A 24,387-nucleotide genomic window follows, 5' to 3' on the forward strand; every position below is an offset into this window, starting at 1 on the left:
ATTTAATTATACGTATTTTCCCAAAATACACCAGTTAACAGATAGCACATATCCAACTTGACCCCTATAGCCATTGAATTCTACAATCATATAGACAGTTATAATGCCTTTACTTTGTGCAGTCATGTTTAGAGTGGTAGATGGTTGTCATGGGATATCTTTTATTTCCCTTTCATGAGAACAATTTATCAACCTTCGCATCAAGGAATTTCCAATCGATGTACTCAAGAATAACAAGTCCTTTCAATACGCCATTTTCGTAATGTAACCAAATTTAATGCATACGTCTTTATAAAGTGCCTCCATACATATTATTTCATTCACCTGATAGGAATAATAGTATTTAAATAGACAGAATTCGAACTGCATACATTAGTTGTTGCCAGGTAGGACCAAAATTATGGCTTGACCTACCTAGCAACATTTTACCTTTTTTTTGGAGATTCCCCCCTCTCCATTCAGTGAATTTTCAAATTTTCGGGAGCAAACAAAAATTAAAAAAATAGTGCTCGCTACCCCCCCCCCCCCCCCCCCCCCGAACTCGATTCTGAACAAATCTTAAAAACCCTACCTATTTGAAGTGAAAAATTAAATATACAAATTGTATATCGCACCGGAAGGTTTTAATCCATATAATACAACAATATCAACTTTCTAAGATTTCATTTTCTACTAGAGGAGTACTATCACCTCGAAACGAGAGCTTGACAAACTGACAAGTCATCAAGCTTTAATACAGGGGCTGAATTTGATGACGTAATTCTGTGTAGACAAATTGACTGCCACGTACATTGGTAGTGATCGCTGCGCTGATGCACTGCAAAAACCAGGGTGTTAAATATTCAACACCAGCATGGAATAGAAAAATATCAACACCCTTGGTGTTCATTTCATGTCCGATTGGCGAAAAATAACACCAACGGTGTGAAAATATTCAATTACAGGCTGATGGTGTCATATTTGGTGTTATAAAATCGCACATGCGCATAAGCTAGAGAATTCGACGAAAATCATTGGACGAAAGTTGTCATATGATCCGATATGCGCCTCTGCAGCTGCGCGCGCACAGCTAGACGAGAGCATGTGGCTAGAGAATTTCACTGGCACTGACTTGAAGTCTTGATTCTGGAGTAGTAATTCTTCAAATTAGGCCTAGATTCTAGATGTGAAGTGATCGAAGTGCATGCAACCATGCCATTAAGCGTCAGGGTCTGTTCAGCGGATCGAAGTATTAGAAAATACCTGCCTATAGATCCAGAAGACACAGTAGGATTCTTTGAACTCAGTAAGTGTAGGCCTACATGGTTCTTGTTTGTTATAAACTTTTATAGATCTAGCCTATAGTATTACGTGTTCGTCAGCTGGCGCTAGCCGCGCCTGTCGTTGGGTAGCCCAGGCCTAGAGGTCTAGGCCTACTATGCCTTGGCTGTCCGGCCGGGTTGGGTATCCGGTCAGCATGATGCCATTTAATATTTTATGGATTTCTGAAAAATTATCATTGATAAATACTCCAAAGGGCAAACATTCATGATAGATCTAGGTCTATATATTGTTATTTAGACCCCTAATACATATTTGTTTCAAAATGTAAAGGAAAAATCAGTAGATCTAGACCTAGTCTAGGGCCTAATCCTGGGTTTTTGCAAAAATATCAGGTCTAGGCTAGATCTAGATCTAGATCTAGAAGTCTAGACTAGATCTAGACTCTAGATTTCTAGGCCTAACAGTTAGATCTAGAGTTCTAACGTTAGATCTGCATTGACATTAGGCCTAGATATCTAGATCTAGATCTAACGTTAGATCTAGACTAGATCTACCCCATTCATGTAATAAAAAAAATGCAAAAATAATAAACATGGAAATTCAATCTCTAGATCTAGATCTAGATCTAGACTATTTGTAGCGCACACAACAGTCCAAACTCCACCCCCGGTTGAGCTTGATGTCCCATTTAACAGTTTTAGGGTGTAGACTATTATAAAATGGCTCTAGATCTAGCCTAGTATTTTAAGCATCGTGATTGGTCAATACGCGTCACATGGCATTGACAAATTTTTGATGCAAGCACGATTTTGCAGAAATGAGTGCAGAAAAAGCGCAGTAAAAAGTTATATTGCACGGTGCGTACGCGTGACCATGGGGATCCAGTGCGCGCGCGTACGCGTAGTACTAGTACGCTCCCTCGAGTGCATTGTAGGCTAAAGGCTACGCGTAGCTAATATTGTACGCTCCAAGATCCACCATGATCCCCAGCGCAGCGTACGCGTTAGCTCTAGCTAGAGCGGGGTATTATTAGAAAGCAAATTTTTGTTTTACTTTTGCCTTGGATTTAGACCCGTTTTGACTTTTGGATTTTATAATGAAGCCAGGAATTTCAGCTGTCTGATGTAGACTCGTCTCTAGACACCCTATGCATTTTATTTTTAATCAAACAATGAATCCTGTAGACTTTTTGGTAAGCCTGCAAGGTCTTAGACCCTCATTTTATTTCTAGAACCAACATAACTCTAGATCTAGATCGAACTCTCGTATACTTAAGATCTAAACTTTTGTTTGTTGCTGTTTGTGTCGCTATTTTATAAAACAAATAACGCACTTGACCCTGTTGTGCGAAACGTAAATGCAGTGTTCGCTCGGTTTCTTCAGATGGTTCGCACTGTCAACTCGCCGCAAGCGGCTTGTTGCACAGAGCGGCACCAATATAAAGAAACCTCGCGCGTACTGCATTCACCGCTATTGCACTCTGGGACGTGCGTTATTTGTATACTATAGCACAGTTGGGCTTGTAGCAGCAGTTTTTGCAGCATTCGTTTATTATGACTGAGCCATCAATCTGTAAGAAACTGAAAAGTGCACTGTGATATTTATTCTCATTTATTTAATCTCTCCTACAGTCAGAAGAAAATTCCACATAAGGGATGGGGAAGATCTCGTACTTGTGGATGAACAAGAAGGGTTTGGTATAGACGATGACGTACTAGGAGATGTGGTGACCAGCAATCCCACAGTCAGCCTCATGGTGCTAAAAGAAGATGAAGAATGGTCTGGTAAGTTTTGGATAAAGTGCATTATAATACAAAATTGCAAATCCCTGCTAAATGTGATATCATCAGTAGCGGATTCAGGATTTTAAAATAGAGTTAGAGGGGTGCAAAGAGCATATTAAAAATAAAGAGGGGGCGCAGATCACAATTTAACCTTAGTAATGTGTATGTTCACGAGGTAATTCTCAAAATATACATGTAGAGGGGGCACATGCCGGGTGCGCCCCCTGCTGGATCCGCCACTGATCATTGTATGTGCATGCATGTTAAAATGATCGAGTCAGCGTTCGTCTGGTAGCAGGTACAGTGTAGGCTTGTATGCTGTATAGAGTCTAGGGAATTAACATTTTGCTTTTCATAAGCAATAAATGAATGTGCAGTTCAAATTACAGGCACAGGTCTCAAAACTTGGTGGAGGAAAAAAAAAACCTACCCTTTTTTGATGACGTAACCTTGCCACAAGAGCCGTGATTTGTGGGCGGTCAATGATCTAAATTCGAAGTCTAAAGATTATAAAAATTACAGATTCTTACAAATTGAATTTTTTAACAATGCAAACTTGCATTTAAAAAAAAAATGTCTTTAATTTAAATTGTGACCCCACCGAACAAATTTGAGGAGGGGACTGTGAAACGGGCGCCATACTTGTGTGTTTCTGTGCGTGTCTGTGTATGATCTTTGACCTTTTGCTTCAAAATCCTACAAAAGGCCACTCCTATGCCATTTCTCATCTGATTTTGATTCTGTTTGCTTTGTGTGATAGCACGAGGTGAGGGCTATTGGACCCATAGAAACCAATAAGTTTAATGGTTTCAATAGGGAAAGGGAAATAAAGGACCCATAGAAACCAGCAGAAAGGTTATATTGCTCCAATAGAAATCCAACACATACTTCTGTTGGTCCATTAGAAATCCATCAGAAAATTTTTGCTGATCCAATAATAGGAATCCAACAATTTCTTTCTGTTAGTCTTATACTTATAGAAAACCATCATGAAAGAATTCTGTTGGATTATATTGGACAGACCTATTGGTTTCATTGGGAACAGTCCAATGGAAAAGTAATTGAACATTTCTAAATGCTAGTATTATAATTCACTTAGACATGAATGAATGCATCAATTAACAAATTGTCCATTAAAAAATGCTCAAGTATTATAAAATTAACAAATGTGTCAGACCAATATAACTTAGCTGGTTTCTGATGGTTTTAGACTAATAGAAATTTATATGCAGTTGGACCTCCCTTATCCAGTCTCCTTTATCCAGATCACTTGAGAATTTGCCTATTTTACTCAAATAATTAGCGGAACCAACAAAGATTTCAAGCATACTCGTAATATCGCAAACTATTTGGGTTACTTATATACATTATTCCCAACATTGTTATTACACATTCAATTCAATTTTTCATGATCAGAAACATGCATTCATTCAAACTCGGCAACTGCATGTTTTGAATATAGGATTCCCTTATGCATGTTAGTGCTGATCCCAAGTGTGGGGATAAAGGAGGCCCAACTGTATTCAATTCTACCAAAGTTTAAGATGCCAGTATTCATTGTTTTTTAACAGTGCTCATGGCTTTATATCTTTTTTTCTTTATTAAAGGTTCAGATGTACATAGCATCACAAGTGCAGACACTATCAAGGTGGATACCAGCTCCTCTTCCCTGAGTAGCTCAGAATCTGATTCAAGTTTTTGCTCCAGTAGAAAGAGGCCACGATTAAATGCCCTCAGTGAATCAGGTGCAATCACTGACAACTCTTGTGAGGTAAGGTTAAGAAAAAATTGTTTGCTTCATTTCAATCTCAGCTATCATAATCAACATAATATAAGGGACTCATCACCTATACGGATTTCATATTATTTAAAATTGAAAATGATATTGGGAGAAAAAAAATACATCTAGTGTAGTTAGAACTAACATTGTAAATTAATATTTCCTGTAGTAAGGTTTTTGTAATGGTATAGGTTAACATTAGGCAACTAATTTGATTTCTTTTTTGGTACATCTAAGCTGACGACTCCTGTAAGATATTGGCCATCTTTTTTGCTTCGTCATCTGTCATAAGTTTTCCATAAACTTTTACAGTTTCATTTTCTTCCAATGGGTGGTATGATTTCAAACAAATGATATTATGTCTAGAGGTTTAAATTGAATTGCCAAATTTTATGAAATGTTTTAGAAATGGGAAAGAGAAATGAGGTAAATAATCATCGAATAATACATCTCATGATCTGGTTCCATATAGACCTCTGAGGGTATCAAGGAAAAGGACTAATATCAAAATTAAAAAGTTGAAGATGAGATGCATCGATTGTTACATAACCTTTATTGTAGTGTTCATGATGATCCCAAACATAGAATAGTTTCCTGCTGTATTGTTTGTGGATATGAAAGTAATGAACACTGTTCAGGGCACTTTAGACGGTCTCCCCATGGCATTGGGCTTGCATGTCTATATTAAGTAGAAGGAACTCGCATTACAATAAACACAAATTTACCTGTAGCCTCATGTGTCCCCTCGTGTGTGTGTATGTGCGTGTGTGCATATGTGTGTTTGGGGTGTTTGTGGGAGTGTGTATTTAACAATATTTAAACTATTTCAAGCTCTATAAATAAATATATTATTATTTAGAATTTATGATTATTGGCCATATATCAATTTTAATATCATAATGTACCTATATAAATTCATAGTCATTCATAAAATTTCGTGCCCTTAGAAAGGTCAGTATGAATTAAAGTGCCTGAAAGTGCATTATAAACTCAATATGTTTATTTATGACTTAATGGGATGATTTACCTGTTTGCAGTTTGTACAAGAAATTTTGCGGCACAGAGGTGATGCCATTCTCCGAGAGTATGAATTGACTGGAGCACTTCAAGATAAAACTAGACGGCAGATGATTAACCTTTTGGTAGCCCACATGCAAGAACACTATGGGTAAGTGCCAGCAAATTTTCTTTTATGATTGTGTAAATGCACATAATAATTATCAGGTACTACCAATTATGTGAAAAGAAACTGAGGTAACATGGTCAACTTTAAAGGAATTTGTTGTCTCTTCAAAATCATTTTTCAAAATATTCATTTTTTATGCCTCCGCCACCGTCAGGTGGTGCCGGAGGCATTATGTTTTCGGGGTTGTCCGTCCGTCCTTCCGTCCGTGCGTCCGTGTGTCCGTCCGTGCGTCCGTCCGTCGGAAACTTGTTACCACGATAACTTCAGAACTACTGGACGGATTTTTACCAAACTTGACACAAGTATTTATATACATGTGAGGATGAACTGATTAGATTTGGGGTTTAGGGGGTCAAAGGGCAAAGGTCACAGGGCCAAACAAAAATTGTAAAAAATTACCCGAAAAAAGCTCGATATTGCTATAACTTCAGACAAATTGAACTAATTTCTTTCAAACCTAGCTCAATTATGTATTAGCATGGGAGGAAGAAGATTTTGGGTTCACGGGGTCAAAGTTCATAGTGCCCAAAATTTGTAAAATCACCCAAAATGTTTCGGATTTCCAATGGCATGGAACAAGCAATAATATCTTTCTGATCGCATGATGGCAGAGGCTTAAATTTTGACCGTGCGTGGTCGAAGATTCATCTAGTTTTAAATGTGATTTGCACATGATGGTTATCAGGTATTACCAGTCTTGTGAGTGACATTTTTGGGTCATTACGTTAAAATAGATTAATGCCGTAGATGTTAGCGGCCTCATCGTCATGAGGCCTCACTTTATAAATGTATTATGAACTAACCATGTGATATTTTGAGATTTTAAAGTAATAAAAAAATACTAAACTATAGCAAATTATATGATGCAGACGAGACCACTAGGGGTATGCTACTTGTTATCAACATACTAAGTTCTGTTTTAATAGAGCCAGTCATGAGTCCATATGACTGTAATTCTCATACAGGAGATGTGCTTTCTTATTTCACAGCAAACATCCAAAAGCAGCTATGAAAACCAAATATGCCATGGGGATAGTGAATCTGTTTCCAAGACTCAAGGATCCGTTTACTAGCACAGGTCATGTAAGTATTATAATCTGGGCCCATATTCAAATAAATACTTTGACTAAGTAAGTTTTTTTACTAAGTATTTTGGCTAAGGTATTTACTTATTTTGTATTCAATTCAGTTCTTAGCATTTTACTTTAGTAAGTCAAAATTTAAGTAAAATACTTATTGAGAGGCATTGTGACATCACGATTTTGTGACCAAATGATGCGCAATCAACACATTGCACCAAAAATGCGCTACTTCATAATTCTCCGCAGCTGAGAGTGACTGCGCACATACATGTAAGCCTTCATCTACCAGTTAAATTTGTAAATGCTTTGGCTTAAGTCTCCTCTAGAGGTGTCTTAAATTTAAAGTAAAATACTTAGCCAAATTTATGAATTGAATACCAAAATCTGCAAAGTATTTTATCCGAGCAAAAATCTAAGAAAAAATATTTATTTTTCTGACTGAAGTATTTAATTGAATATGGGCCCTGCATGGTCCTCTCTGATAAGAAGGTATTGCATTCCATTAATCAAAAGAAAACTTATGATACTCTGATAAGATAAAAATACCCTCAAAATCTCTCTAAATTATATTCTGAGAAGAATTTTTTTTTTTTAATTTTATCTTGTGTAGGTCACACTCCACCATCTTTGGCACAATATCCAATAAGAAATGTATGATACCATTCTACTCTCCTTCACAACCACTCAAAACTCTTTTTTTCTTGAAGTGGGGCAGAGTGATGGCTGCTTCCTTGTATCAAAGTCAAGATGCTTGCATTATATGACACTAATGCTACTTTGCTAAAATTTCTTTGAAAACTACAATTTCTCATCACATCATTTTGTGCATCATTTCAAGGTTAATATTATCAACAAAAAGCTTATACATACATTTTCAACCACGCGGTCAAAGATTCATCTCGTTCTTTCACTTTAGGAAGCTTATTTTGATGCAAGAAGTAACACGGGATTCCTGGCTGCTAGAATAAAAAATGTTAACCGCACAACAGAGGAGAAGACATCCAACCCATTACCCAAGCCATCAAGCAGAGATGGTGGTCCTGGGAAGGTCCGAGAAGGTGACCAAGAATCTGCTCCAGGCTGCACCTATGATGAAGACCTCAACTGGTTACGACACTGTCCAACATTAGAACGTGATTCTACCCTGGTTGTTGAAAAGATGAAATCCACTTTTCCTGTTAGACAGCATATGGATAGGGACGGACGCTCCGCATCGGATATTTTGGAACAGTTTCCTTTTGAAACTGTTCCAGGTTTGGTAAGTGTTACAAAAAAATTTACTCCTAATTCTTGATTTAGCCTCTCAGGCCTAAGGCAACAAAATTATGTGTATGGGAATTAAAGCATCAGAATTATTACTTGGCACTGAGGCATCAAATTCATATTTCTCTGTTTTATTATATATGTTTGAGATTTTGAAAATATCAGTCCGAAGATTCTGCCAGTTTTATCCTTCAATCTGTATCTGTATTTACCGCATGTGACTGTCTGTTGGTGAACAATCACCATTACTGGTTGTCATGTACCTTTGGACAGTGAGCATCAACATGAGTGATATCTAGCAAATCTAATCTATTTCAAAGGTCCAGCAAGTTTCATTCATGTATGGATTTTGTGTAGAGAGACCTTCAAAAGTACTTCTTAGTGGTTGCTATTCAGATAAATATTTGAAGAATCCCCTTTTCCTGGATCTGGGGTGTGTATATATGGGGGTCTGAGCTTTGACGGTACCTTATTATATTGCTGATTTAGTCTAACTGGGGTATCTGTACTGTAAAATTATGCATAGTTTATTTTTTCTCTCTTTTCCCCGTTTTCCTTTTACATGTATTCTTGCAGATTGAGGTAGATTTTCGGAAACTTTTTCCTGAAAATCACTCGCGTTTCCTGACCAAATGGCCCGAGTTGAAGCCCAAGGTTGTTACACTTGCAAGACAACTTCTGAAGCAGAAAGGAAACTTGACAGTGATGGAGCTTCTGTCATCTTATGACAGTTCTGATCAAAATAAAGAAGGTATTTTTGCACATTCCCTTGAATGCACCCTCCGATGTCATAAAGGGTGGAATTCTTGATGGTGGTTTATTTGAGACCATGGATAAACCATTGATAGGTTAGTTTAAATTTGAGCATATATGTGCTTCACACAAGCATGTTCATTGGACAAGTTTTAGAATACATGCAAATCTAATCCAATCCATGGTTTTGAACCAAGTTTAGACCTTGGTCTTAAACCACCATTGAGAATTCCACCAAAGAGCTTGCAGTCTCATTAAAAATGTATATTAAGGGACAAGTATGCTGAAATCACAAAAAATGACCCATCCCAATTAAAACAATTCCCCCCCCCTTTTTTTTGTCAACTCCTCCAACAAATTATATTTATCTGGAAGGCTGGGATACAGTAGGGTTATTGGGCATCTCAAATAATGTGGACTCTTGTTGCAATGAGAATTACAAAAAATTACATTACATGCCCACTTGGCAAAGTTATTTGTAGTTGGAACATGCTCTCCATAATTCTTTTATTATATTAATTATATAATTATGAAGAAGAAATTTATATAATTATGAAGAAAAAAGTTTGTTGCATGGCCCATTGTGGAATCTTTATAAGGATTATCACATTGCCAATCATTACTTTTGAAATAGAATGAGCTTCTGTTTTGAAACAAAGCATCATGTTTATATGTTCACTTTGTTATTTTTCTTCCTCAGATATGATATGCATGGCTTATTATCTTATAATATGAACTTGAATCGACCCCACAGGACCCTGCATTTACATATTAGCAGCTTGCTTGTGTTTACTCTGTCTTTATTTGAAGATAAATGCTTTAGAATTCAGAAAATCATGATATTTTTGTTTTTCTTCATTAGTTAACTTTGAAAAATATGGTGGCCCATAGGGGACATATTTGATAAATTGTTAATTGCAACATTTGATTCCAGTATTGATGCAATTTTTGTGATTTAATCATGAAAAGGATGTCAAATTGGGTAGAAGCATGTTAAATTCAGTAGAACAAGAAAAAAATTGTAAAAAAAAAAACATGAACTTATGCTACTAAAGAGTTTGTTATATATGTGTCAACAGAGAACAATCTAGGTTAGGTGCTTTGCCATGAATGTTGCCTTCTCCCATGCATAAATATCCCGTTTATTATTTTCCTATTGATTTCTTTTTTCCCATCCCCCTTTGTATAAATTCTCATAAGAAAGAAGAAGAAGGCGTTGCTATAAGTGTCAGTAAAATTTCTCCAAGGGTGCCAAGCTGGCATCAATTGGATTTTTGGTTTAGTACCCCTAAACTGCATTAACAGCCACTTGCATGCTTTGGCTATAATATTGATAAGTCCTCGACTATATACTTATTTCTTATAATAGTTTCTTGTTACAGGCTATTTTGATTCAAATTTTAGCAGGTCAGTTTGTAATTATTTTGGTACATTTAACTTCTATTTTTCACCTTGATCAACATGTAAGCCTGTTTAATAATAACCATTTTCATTTTGTAATGCACAGGATGGAATTCCAGCACATCTGCTATCCTCCTCCTCTTGTGCCTATTGCCTCCTGCAAGCCAAGGGAAGTCCAAAGCTGCGTCAGCAAAAGTGTCCATTTCTTCAGCTCTCTCGAGGGTTATTCAATTTCAGAAGGTATTTAGCTTTTCATTACGAAAGAGAACTGTAAATATTAAGTACCGGTAATACCCTGTCACATAAAACACATTCTTGCTGCATTAAAAAAAAAGTTTCAGAAAGCATCGTGATGTGTGTTCAAAGAGAACAATTATATTGGTTTATGATCTCTTACATGAAGAGGCTTAGACTGATTTGGACAGAGAAGGTGCTCGAGAAATTTAGGCCTATTCAAAAACTTCACCCGCCTTGAAATTGGTCGGAGTAAAATAAACTAGAACAGTAGACATCAAGATTTGCAAACAAATACTAGGAACATGTTGTGTATGAAAACATAGTAACAACTTGTGTGATATATCAGGCATGTTGCCTTTGATTTTCACAGCCCTACATGGAGAATCAATAAATGAAAAGGAATATTTCATGCCACAAATTTGCTGCAAGTTAATAATAGTGCAGAAATTGCAGTATCTTTATTTTTCGTACTCCTTTTGTGGAAGTTGAAATGTCTTGACCACATTAGAAAGACCCTTTTTAATCATATACATAAAACAAGCTTTGAAAGTACTTGCATTTTTACCCCTCTACAGGGTAAGAAAAATTGTATTTCATTACAAAAAATATCATCTGATATTTTGATGTTATATCATTTGATGGACCAATTCCAATTCTTTTCTTTGATGTAAATTTGATTTGGTTTTATGTCCTACATTATTGTCCAATAACCCTTTTGTAAAAACACAATTTCCCCCAGTACTACATGTAAGGCTGTCTTTTAAAAATGTTGATCGAAATATGTTGTTCATTGAAATGCGTTGAGTATTGAAATGCGTTGAGTGCTAGTTACATTCTATACAAATAATTTGTTTTCAACACAGACAGGAGGGAGTATTCAAGCATTCCTCGACAACACAAAAGAGACCAAGAGTCAACCGTTCCTTCTGGCAATTGGCAATTCCAAGGCCCGAATCACCAACTACATGATCATTGTGGATCACAAGGCCATTCCATGTTCGGCACGCACGGTCGAAGCAGCAGTAGATTTACTCTTCAAGACCCACTTTGTCTTTGGCCTGCAGTACTGCTTGTCTCTGCGGCAGTTCTGGACTTTTGTCCAGACTGCCATTTTTGAAATCGATATCGGAGTGTCCCGGGAAACACCAAGAGTACGTGAAATTAGATCGAAATTGTTAGCACCATGATTTGCTTCAAATGCCACAAACAGTTTGCAATACCCAAATTGGTTCAACATTTGAGATTGAAACATGGAGTTATTGAAGATGGTAAAGAAGTATTGACCTGTGGGCAGGGAGCTTGTGCGAGAACATTTCATACTTTTCGAGGATTTCGGGGACATTTGCAGACTCACCTTAAAACCGATTTTCCAGATAATAAAGAGCAGTCTAATGAAAATGATAAAGTGAGTGACTTTCCTGAAGAAAGTCTTGAAAGTCTTCAAGAATACAATATTAATAATGATGAGATTGTTGAAGATCAGGATGTATATGAAGATGACATTTTATCTGTAGATACCTTGAACAGGCAGTGTGTAAATGTAATTTCAAAATTTTCAGCAAATAGTGCAAACTCTGGAAAAGTTGTAAATGATGTAGTAGAAACAACCAGTGCGATTGTAGGTGATGTAGTAAAAAGTGCATCGGCAGCCGTTACAGCTGCTTTCTTAAAACATAAGCTGCCTATAGAATCCGAGGCTTATAAGGAGATTCAAACACATTTTGCTATGCTTGAAAAGCCCTTTGAAAATTTGAATTCAGAATATAAGCGGACAAAGTATTGTGAATCAATTGGACTTGTTGAACCACAAGAAATCAAGTTAGGCATCCGATATGATAGTCGTCTCAATAAAAGAACTAAGCAGTATGAACAGATTGCTATTGAAGATACATTTGTTTACGTTCCCATTTTAGATTCTTTGAAGCAGCTTTTAAGCAATAAAGATATATTGCATTTTGCTACTCATGACCATAAGAGCACAGATGGTGTAATGAGAGATTATTGTGATGGTTCACAATTTGAGAAAACCCCTCTTTTCCATGAAGATGAGAATGCCCTCCAAATTCACTGTTTTTATGATGATTTCGAGACTGTGAACCCCATTGGTTCAAAAACAAAAATTCACAAGATAGGTGCTTTATATTTCATTTTGAAAAATCTGCCACCAAAGTATAATTCCAATCTTTCCAATATCAATCTTATAGCTCTATGGTATGCTGAAGATGCCAAGAAATATGGATTTAATGCTATTCTCAAGCACATTGTAAAAGACATTAATATCCTGTCAACAGTTGGCATTGCTCTCCCTAATGGAATTGTGAAGAAGGGGACCATTACTCAAATAAGTGCTGATAATCTTGGTGCTAATTCCCTACTGGGATTTGTAGAGAGCTTTTCTGCTCATTATTACTGTCGATTATGTGTTACAAGTAAGGAAGAGGCACAGAACAAATTCAAAGAGGTTTCAATGGATATGCGCACCAGGCAGACTTATGAGCAACATTTAGAAGAAGCTGAAGCTCAAACTACCCAGTCACATGTGTTTGGAGTGAAACAAAAGACTGTATTGAATGATTGTATTTACTTTCATGTCTTGGCAAACTTTTCACTAGATATAATGCATGATCTTTTGGAAGGCATAGTTCAGTATGAGCTGAAACTTGTTCTAGAGTATTTCATATATGAAAGGCAACCGCCCCTCTTGTCCCAAGATGAACTGAATCAGAGAGTCGCCAGCCATTGCTTAAACCGTACAGATAACAAGAACAAACCATCCTTTATTAAACTTAGGTCAGCTAGGAATGATGTTGGACAGAAGGCTATGCAAGCATGGTGCTTGATTCGAAATCTGCCATTCATAATTGCTCAAGACATTGAAGAAGGAAATGTCTACTGGGAATTGCTACTTAGATTACTAGATTGTATGGACATTATTTTTGCTCCTCAATTGACAGCAGGCTTGATAGCCCAATTGTCTATTCTTACTGAAGAACATCACACACATTTCCAGAAAACCTTTCCTGACAGAAGGTTGTTGCCAAAACACCACTTTATGGTGCATTATCCAACGTGTTTGAGAGAAGTTGGGCCACTCATACATGTATGGTGTATGAGGTACGAAGCGAAACATCACTATTTTGGCCGTGTTGCAGAATCTGTGCGTAATTACAAAAACATTTGTAAATCACTTGCCAAAAAACATCAGACAGCACTAACGTTCCATCTTCAGTCAAACCATCCTTTGGAATATCTGGAGGTTGGGCCAGGTAGTTCACTACTTTTGTCAGATTTAGATGAAAATATTGGACAGATTGTGCAAGAGCAAATCCAAGTAGAGGATCTTTCTACTGAATTATTTGATGCCAACTGGGTTAAAGTACATGGAACACATTATCAGTTGTCACTTCTGGTCTGCCATGATGTTAGCGAGCTTCCTCTGTTTGGTCAAATAGAGCATATCATTGTACACAATAGCACTGTATTTTTTGTACTTGTCCAATTAGATACAGTGTATTACAATTCACACTATCATGCCTATGCAGTAGAATTTAGTTTTCCACGTTGTCATGTAGTGAAGAATCAAAAGGAACTTGTTGACTACAAACCACTAGATTTGATGACAACTTTGTCGAAGACAGACTCGAGGAAGTATGTAGCACCAAGGCATGTACTTTTTAAGTAATTTAAAGCTTTCAAGCTAATGTCTGGTTTTGCTTAGTGGTATCAATTGGTTTTAAAAATAATTTTGATCAATAATATTTTGGACTCTTAATTGTTAACATCTTTAAATTGGTTAATTCGAAACCAAATTGAAGTCAAATAGCTGTTGTATATTTTCTTTTTTTTTCTTACAAGAAAAACAATTCTATGATGTTTGTGCATGAAAGCCAGTGAACTAGAAGTGCATGGACTGATTTTTGTTGTTGTTGTTTATATCCTGTTGGAAAAACGAGCAGCGAATTAGTTGATATAGAAATGCATAATTTTACTTTTTGATTTTTTCTCCCAGGAGTAAAATGGGAAATACATGTTTGTAAACAGAAAGCTGTAAAAGAATGTTCACCTATATTAGAATGAATGTGGAATTTATAGTGTTTTTTTAATGTTTTTGAAACATTTGTTTAACCCTTTACAAGCAGTGAAGGAGATAAAAATCCCCTGAAATAATTAAATCATCCTGAATCTCAATGGTTGCAGGCCTGTGGTAAAAAAAAATCTTGTTAAACAAAACTGCTGGATAAGATTTGTTAGTTTTGCTATTGTTCTTGAAGGCTGCTTCCTAGCATAAGACATTAAAAAGCCTTACTATAATTAGTCTGCGAGCACAGACCATTGGCTTCGGTTTTGCAATTTGCATAGTGCACGATGTAAAATGGAATATGTTTGTAAACAGAAAGCTGTAAAAGAATGTTCACCTATATTAGAATGAATGTAGAATTTATAGTGTTTTTTCAATGTTTTTGAAACATTTGTTTAACCCTTTACAAGCAGTGAAGCTAGGAGATAAAAATCCCCTGAAATAATTAAATCATCCTGAATCTCAATGGTTGCAGGCCTGTGGTAAAAAAATCTTGTTCAACAAAACTGCTGGATGAGATTTGTTAGTGTTGCTATTGTTCTAGCATAAGAAATTAAAGTCATACTATAATTAGTCTGCGGGCACAGACCATTGGCTTCGGTTTTGCAATTTGCATAGTGCACGATGTAGAGTCTGCATTTAGAGACTACATATACACATACAGTTATGCTCCCTTTAAGGGATCATGATATGAGTGAAAGTAGTCTCTGACTGCAGACTCTGAAATATGCACTACGAAACTTGCGAAAAACCGAAGCCGAGAGTCTGCCTGCAGATTATACTAGCAGTTTCCAAGGTTTTTTTTTGGGGGGGGGGGGGCACTCTGTATATTTCATATGAAAAAGATTCTGTGATATTTTCCTTCAGCATGCATGTACTAGGATTCAAGGTGAAATGTGTCAAAATTCTTATTAGCTACATAATTCACTCTGATGTAGAAGCATAATGTTTGTTGTTTTTTTTGTTTTGTCTTCATTTATACATGCATTTTGCATCCTGTTTAGTTTCTATTTATTAGAAACGACTTTGATTTTTCATTCCTTGAAAGGAATTATGACATTGTTTAAAGTTTTTATATTGGAAAATTTTTAGTTACTTGTTTCATCCTTTTTTTTTTTTACTTATAAGGGTGGATTCATAATAACAGATTTTGAATGATTTTTAGTTACTTGTTTCATCCTTTTTTTTTTACTTATAAGGGTGGATTCATAATAACAGATTTTGAATGATTTAAAAAAGTGTGTTTTGTTGTATTCAGACAAATGAGTCACAGATTTTGAATACATGACAAAAGGATTTAATGTTGAACCATACAAGATAAAAACGCTAAGCATCATTGATTTCAACATGAATGAAAACAAGTTGTTTAATTTATTGATTAAACAAGCACCATGTGTTTTTGTTTACGAAAAAAAATTGTTTCTTTTCACTTCTTGTGTGTATTTGAATATTTTCTGTGCATGTGTTAAGATGGAGTGAGCTGGAATGAATTGTTGGTGTTGAAAGAATGGTGTGTTGAGTTTTTTAAACACTGAGACTAGCATTGAATTGCAATACCAAGAGTAGAAAAGTAGTAGACCTTTAGTGTTATATAACACCAAAAATAGGATTTATTGCAACACCGAAGAATGGTGCTGGATTTTATATTAACACCATAAATAGAATTGGATTGCAACACCAAGAGCAGAATTATACTATTTAATTCTAGAATTGGTGTAAAATAACACCAACAATAGAATTGAAGTGCAACACCAAGAGTAGAATTAAAATTATTTCATTCCAGGCGGTGGTGTTAAATAACACCAGAAATCAGATTCATTGTTACACCAGAAAATGGTGTAGGATTTTATATTAACACCAAAAATAGAATTGAATTGCAACACCAAGAGTAGAATTGAATCATTCAAATCCAGACCTTGGTGTTAAATAACACCAACTGGTGTTTTCCGATATAGATACCGGAATGGTGTTAATATTAACACCTATGGTGTTGAATTTAACACCACTGTTTTTGCAGTGTGCTTGGATGATATACAACACACAAAGCATAATTATTACATGTGAATAGGAAGGCGGTTTTATGTGTACAATGCGATATTTACACTTATCAAGTTGGCAATTCTACACATTGGTGGACTTTAGATGTGCTACCTTCATCTCCTTAGGGTGTGTGAAAAACAGCTTCAACCTTCGGTTACCGCTCAAGCAAGAACAAATAAATTTGCGATTCGCTATGTCCCTTCGGGGCCACCATACGTATGCGCAACAAAGGTTAATAAAAAGTAGCCGCGCGGCCATTTTGTAACCTAAATTTCACTTTTCCATGCGTCGAAACGTTCTTTCTGAATAATCATCCTTGTTTCATGTCAACTCCATGGCCATTGCTTTTATAAAGTCAACTCAGTTGTCCTTCCATTAATACACACATTCCACATAACATCTCTGCATATATATAAGTATGGCAAGCAAATTAAGCCCCTCAGAATGGATTTTTCGTCAGATAGAGCAAATCATAAAGCAAACAGAAACTCTCCTAAATCGTGCAATAAGGTCGCCCGGTAAAAGGTCGCGTAGCGTGGGCACTGGTAAACAGGGGGAACCGAGAAAAACGCTTTTGAAGTTTTAACACCTACTGTGTGCTAAAAACGACAATGTTGTTATATGTTCCATGTAACCAAAACTATTCTTAGAGAAAGAAATTTACCTGATTAATTATGTTCTCAAACTAATTTTGCAAATATATCTTTCTTTCGCTACAATACGTTTTGCTGGAAACAAAAAAAAGCTCGAAGGCGCAATTTAACTTCCCGGCAAAAGGTAGTGTAGCGCTATGCTACGTTTTGCCTGGCAACCATATCTCTTTTCCCTCTTTTTGCCATACTCCTTTGGCAGATTTCATTCAGTTATATTTCCTTATATTCGTTGTAGACACACACAAACACACACACCTACTCTCTCACACTGTCTTTCATGCCCATACACACCCTCTCTAATACACTCCCCAGTATCATAAATACTCCTCTATTATTCTCATGCCAAATGTATGATTTGCAATATACATAATGCCTTCTCCGTCTCACTAGGCAAGAGATATGTATTCAATTGTCTAGTTGCCTGGCTACCATTAAAGGCAAAGCCCCGCATATAATAATTTCATTTTCAAATGGAACAGCTAGGCCCCTTACACAAAGTAACAAACACATGGCTCCAGCTCTTTGAGCATACATGTATATATGAACCATCAATAAAAGCCAAATCCTGTTTCTTTATATTCATCTTCCAAATTACATATTGTGGAGTTCATTTTCTTTATTTCTAACCCGTTCAATAACATTAACAATCTAGTCGGTGTCATCTGTTACCTTTAGTGGGATTATCATGATTATGCTTTCATACCATTAATGATATCGGTAGTGTAGAGCAGTGGTTCTTAAACTTTTTCCTTGACGGTACGGAACGGAAGTGATTTCCATGTAGGCTAAAGGGTCCGAAACATGGAATGCCATTTTCTCAAAAGTTTGTCCCGGTCAAATAAAACGACTTGAAAACGCAGAACTACCCCAAATTTGCATTTCATCATGAATTTTGAAATCGTCAGCTTTTTGACCAAAAATATGTTACGATAAATTCATAACAAATATCAAATTTAGTATGCCCCCCAAAATATAAACAAGTAAGCTGTTAATTATTAAGATTGGTTTGGCCACACTCAAAAATAATGAATTGGTAGCGTGTTAAAAAAGCCTCTGCCAGACTTGTGTCCGGTTCCTCGAAATTTTCACATGATTATGATAATCACTTTCATTATGTTACATTTGTTGTTAAAAAGGCATATAATTGTATTTAAGATACGTTTGCTTATTTAGCGACCTTTGAATGGTCAAGCGCCAAATTAATAGTCTGAAGTATTATATTTTGATCGCATCCATACTCAAATAACTTCCCAAGTAAAGTATACAGCTTTACCTTAAATTAAAGTAGCTCAGTTGTGCTGCTCCATAGCTTTCAAACAACCTACAACTAGACATAAAAACCTGTTGCCGTCTCCAAAGCTTTGTTGAAGACGCACTTATTTTAAGAAGCTTTTTAGTAATTTATTTATTGTTTGTCCGCAAAATAGCGCTTGTTATGATATTGTTTTTTATTTTGTTTTCTTCTTTTTCATCACAGCGCAGTGGAGTATATTACATTGCTCTTAAAGATACAAAATTGTGATTGGTCCCAAACTCGTCATGTAAAATCGATTACGAGGATTGTAATTAGTATATTTACCTACTGGTCATTTGTCGATGTGATATTGACCACCCGGTCAAATGAGTATAGTTTGGTTCCATACCGTATCCAAGCAATACTGACCGCATGCACTAGCGCAATGTTAGACGACTCGAACAATTTAAACGGCATGAGATCACAAATAACTTTCATTATATATTACAAAGTGTATTTGGTAATGGGCGCTATATAATGAGAAATATTGAGAAGTAGAATGTGGAAAATGACATTTTGAACCGCTCATGAGTTATATTTTTCCATTGAAAGTTCCTACGGTGGTCCACACTTTGCGGTCAATATCTGTATTATACAGTAGGTTTGCGGTTGCACCATGTGTGAGAGAGAGAGAGAGGTTTTGAGGAGTCCTGAAAAGGACTCTGACTCGGTAATCTTTCTTGGAGGAGTGTAGTCCTGAAAAGGACTGTTTGTTATCTTTCTTAGCATATAGTTCTCAGGAGAACTATAGCGCTTGGAGAGGATGAGTGGCTCGACGTTTCGAACAGGTTGACTATCCGTCGTCAGGAGTGGAGAATAGCATGGCGTGCATGAGCTTAAGTCACCGGGGTGCGGACGTCAGGGAAAAATAGTAGACCGTGTCGGCTTGAGTCATCGGGGAGTGGGCATGGATGGTCGTCTGGTAATTCGTCTGACTGACGAAGGGCACCGCCTCCAGCACCGCCCTCACCACCACCCCGACAGACAACCGTACATCAACCACCGCCACCCGCCGAACCCTCAAAGCAGCCGCCAGTCTCGATCACAGCTACAATGCACAGCAGACGACAACAGACTACAACGCCGCCTACGTCGGGGACACACACAGCGTCTCGCCGACAGCACTTCCCACTCATCGACTCGAAACTATCCTAAGTCCGCAACCCGGAGCCTCCAGCCCAGGCGGTCAGTCAGACGAATTACCAGACGAATGAGTTTTACTTGGCCTTCGTGTGGAAGAATACGAAAACAACAATGTCCCCTGAAAAGGATAGCTCTTCAAAGGGTTCACGCATAATTGATTCCTTGTATAGTGTAGTGACGTAGTGATGACATATTCATATTTAAACTTGTTTTCGTAACTATTCGTGACATATTTAATTTTCTTTAGCTTAAGGCATACATAAAAACTGGTACACAATGAAAATTAATCTCTCTCTCTCTCTCTCACACTGTTCGTCCTTCAGTCATCCGTTCATCTTTATCTCTGTTTCTATCTCTCTCTCTCTCTCTCTCTCTCTCTCTCTCTCATGCACACACTTAATATTTCAATTTACCTCTTCCAACCTACCCCCCCCCTCACCCTCTCTTTCTCACAAACACAATGTCACTTTATCACTATCTCGCTGTGATTGCCCACCTAATTATTCGTTTCTTTTAATTTCGATCTTCCTCTTGCTCATTCAAATTTGCTGTCTCTCTTTCCCTACATTGACCCATTTCTTCTATTGACATTAAATAATTCAACAAACTCACTCCCTTTTACCTTTTCCCCTCTCTCTCCTTGTGTCTCTCTATCTCACCTCCTCATTCACAATCAATTCTTATCCCTCTCTCTCTCTCTCTCTGTCTCTCTATCTCACCCACTCACTCACAATCAATTCTTATCCCTTTCTCTCTGCCATTGACGCACAAACTCACTCAATCCCTGACTTCATTCGCCACCATCCATCATATCGTGCATGGCGCCGGCGTTCACCTTCACCGCCCCGCCCCCTGACAAACTTATTGAAGTTGCAGCGAAAATGATCTACCAATATTGCAGTCATGACAGTGGTTGTGCCCGTAGCTTTCTGATTTGTTTTCATTGATTGCCTTAACAACAGGCATCAGGTTTTACATTACTGTCTTCAAGTATACTCTTATTTGCATTTTCCCTGATTTCTGCTTGGTTAGTTAGTGCTGGAAGATTAACAAATCTTGTTTACCTGTTATTCATTCTATTTTCAATATTTTCTGTTTTAAAAATAATTTTAATTTCTGTCGATTATAGTATATCTCTTAAAAAAAAAAAAACGTTTTAGCCCTCCATAGGCTATTTTGAGTCAAACAAACATTTTTACAATTCAATGAAATTAAGTCTTTCCTGAACTCAAACAAAAAAGGATACTTTCACATTTCTCTCCTCGTTGTTCATACGAACAAATGTTGAAGTGACTGTCATTTAGTAACAAAAATTGTTATACATACCAGATATAGAATTATTATATCCCCTGATAGCAGAGACTGGTAAATATCACGTGATATTTACGTCTTTAAGACGACATAACACGACGTCAAAAAGACATGATTTTGCACCCGCGCACGTCGTCATGAGGACGTCATATTTTGACGTGATTTTTACGTCTTATTATTCAAAGAAAGACGTCTTTAAGACGTCAACTTGTACCTTAGGAAGACGTCGTATGGACGTCATATTTACGTCTTACTAGTCAAAGAAAGACGTCTTTAAGACGTCAACTTGTACCATAGGAAGACGTCATATGGACGTCATATTAACGTCTTATAGTTAAAGAAAGACATCTTTAAGACGTCAACTTGTACCATAGGAAGACGTCATATGGACGTCATATTAACGTCTTATAGTTAAAGAAAGACGTCTTTAAGACGACATAACACGACGTCAAAAAGACCTGATTTTGCACCCGCGTACGTCGTCGTGGGGACGTCATATTTTGACGCGATTTTTACGTCTTATTAGTTAAAGAAAGACGTCTTTAAGACGTCAACTTGTACCATGGAAGACATCGTGAAGACGTCATATGGACGTCATATTTTGTAGTATAGACGTTATATTTACGTCTTATTAGTCAAAGAAAGACATCATTAAGACGTCAACTTGTACCATAGGAAAACGTCGTATGAACGTCATATTTTCTTTTTAGGTCGTATTGGTCCAAGAAAGACGTCGTACAGACGTCGTGTATACGTTGTATGGACATCAAATTTTGACGTGATATTTACATCTTACTGGTCATTTCGATGTACCTTTTATCCTTACATGATCTTTACGTCCTTTTTGTCCTCTAAATGACACCTATATGACCACCTGATCAAGGAAGAAAGTGTAAGTCACTTCATGAACACATTTTAAACATTCACACAGTAAAAACAAAGCAACAAATATTGCATCACATAATATATAGACATGCCAGACAGAAAGTAATTTTCATATTTTTAATGTACATGTATATGGTATGAAAATGGATAATAAAAATATGGAATACTTATTTGTATACCTTCTTCTTCTATCTAACTTGTCTTCTATACATACAGAATCTTTCCATCACCATCCTGACACTTCTTCCAAAACATGCTGTATAAATACCTAGTGTATTTCTGTCAGTCTCATAATTGATTTTAAGAAAGTTAACAGGCCATCACAAAGATATTGTGTTGTTATAAATTGTGCTGCTTCATTTCAGATTTCATTCTGTTACAAGAAACTAAAACATAAATTGGCTTAACTTATAAGTCTTGCGGTTGTGAGAAGCAGGTTAGCAGCATGGAGACTAGGTAAAGCTACACTGATACCCGCAGTTGTTTAGAAGACAAGCAAACAGCAGACTGGGGAAGTTCCTCATATTCAGCAAAACAGCATAGTGGAAAGCTGGGCATTCATCAGTGCAGCTCTACCTCGTCTCCACGCTGCAAAACTGCTCCTCACAACCACTCCAAGACTTTAGTGCAGATAAAGACTATCACATAAAACAAAAGGTTGTTGGAAACAATTCCTGAACATGAAAGATAACAAAATTACAAGGGGAATATCTAATTTTATGGCAAGAATTCAGTATAAAGTATAAAACTATACAATCTAAATCACACACAAGAGAAAAATGGCATAAATGATAAACACATGGCTTAGCTAAGTTATTTCTTACACTCAAAAGGAACAAGTTGGCAGCAAGGGGAACAGGGAGAGCTTGACTGATACCTGCAGAGTTTTCTGATGATGGTTGCTTGCCTGTTGAAACCACGATGTTCACATTTGGCGATACTGCATATTGGAAAACTGTGCAGAAATCAGCTCAACTATACCTATTCTCTGTGCTAGAAACCTGCTTCTTACTGGCACATGACTTAAACACAAAAAGGCATTAGTGGCAACATTCATACTTATAAATATCATCAAAAAACATTTTGTTGCAAATACAGAAGCTGAAGTTCAAGTATAAAAATACAATTTCTATCAAAAAACATTCCCGCCAGTACGATTGGCTCTGTTGGGCAATTTCAAGGTGACTGTGCAATAATTATTCGGAAGATATTTCCAAGTTTAAGATAAAATAGCAAACATGCTTAAAAAGTTTAGCACAAAGAGATATATTCCATTGCTAATGTCACAACATTCATTTGGCAAGTGTATACTCCTGGGGGGGGAGTTTCACAAAAAAATAAAATTTAACTTAAATTTTTACAGCAAATTCAATATAGGTAAGCCATATTGTGCTTTCAAAATCACAGATACAATCCAAGAATTGTATACTTTTAATTACCAAAAAATTCTCAAACCACAAAGATATTTATGGTTTTCTTTGAAGGCGCCACTGTGTGTCACTCTTTAACACTTAATTCTCCCAACATATTTTTGAATTTTCCCCAACCGTTTTCCCCTGAAAATAAGATATAAAACAGGCCTTTAAAACTCTAAGGTATTAGAGCCAATTCTTTGCTTTGTGATGATTTACATTCACCTAAAATTAAATTAAATTATAATAATATAGTTGGCAGAATTAAGAAATCGATCAGATCAGAAATTTTGTTTTCAATTTATCATCAATAATGGTCTTTTTTCACTCAAACTTTCAGATTATTTTTAAGTGTACATATAGCATTGAAGGCAATACCTTTAATAGCACCATTTTCTCTCATCTGAACAATGTTACCAAGTCACTTTAAGGCTCGTTCAGACATGATTGCTGCAAAACAGTCAAAATCACATAGTTTTTTATGTTGACATAGAGTTCAATATGCTTTACATAGTGTATATTATCAAAAAGAGCTCACTGAATACGCGCAGTCCAAAACATACAAAGACACGTACCGGTAGGTCCTTTGTTTCCATTCACTTTACACATAAAACCAAACTGCATCATTTTTTAAATTTGTTGGAGGTTCACGAACTTCACGTCTTAATTGCTTAATAATAATGGAATCGAATTGTATTGCATTTACCTCACTCAATTTTCTCTATTACCAACTTAGACCGGTTTGTTGGCTCAGTCAGTAGAGTGTCCACCTCACAACCGGGAGGTCGTGGGTTCGAGCCCGGGCCGCGTCATACCAAAAGA

General features: G+C 36.6%; 1 protein-coding gene across 1 annotated transcript; it reads left to right on the forward strand.

The window, feature by feature from the left end:
* The first annotated feature begins 819 nt into the window (after nucleotides 1–819).
* Nucleotides 820–16,243, forward strand: LOC115927716. Its single transcript, XM_030993920.1, has 9 exons — nucleotides 820–1,285; nucleotides 2,895–3,047; nucleotides 4,655–4,818; nucleotides 5,865–5,995; nucleotides 7,003–7,096; nucleotides 8,012–8,353; nucleotides 8,935–9,109; nucleotides 10,619–10,752; nucleotides 11,613–16,243. The coding sequence occupies exons 1-9, from the start codon at nucleotides 1,192–1,194 to the stop codon at nucleotides 11,934–11,936; spliced, it is 1,611 nt and encodes a 536-aa protein (XP_030849780.1). The 5' UTR covers nucleotides 820–1,191; the 3' UTR covers nucleotides 11,937–16,243.
* The last annotated feature ends 8,144 nt before the right edge of the window (nucleotides 16,244–24,387 follow it).

The sequence above is a fragment of the Strongylocentrotus purpuratus genome, unplaced genomic scaffold, assembly GCF_000002235.5.
Source record: "Strongylocentrotus purpuratus isolate Spur 01 unplaced genomic scaffold, Spur_5.0 spur5_scaffold_20, whole genome shotgun sequence".
In the NCBI taxonomy this organism is placed as follows: Eukaryota; Metazoa; Echinodermata; class Echinoidea; order Camarodonta; family Strongylocentrotidae; genus Strongylocentrotus; species Strongylocentrotus purpuratus.

Excerpts from the sequence above, each read along its gene's own strand:
- LOC115927716 (XM_030993920.1), top strand. The coding sequence starts at position 1,192 with ATGCCATTAAGCGTCAGGGTCTGTTCAGCGGATCGAAGTATTAGAAAA. Across the intron at positions 1,286-2,894 it reads AGTAGGATTCTTTGAACTCA|TCAGAAGAAAATTCCACATA; the intron begins GTAAGTGTAGGC and ends TCTCTCCTACAG. Across the intron at positions 8,354-8,934 it reads TTGAAACTGTTCCAGGTTTG|ATTGAGGTAGATTTTCGGAA; the intron begins GTAAGTGTTACA and ends GTATTCTTGCAG.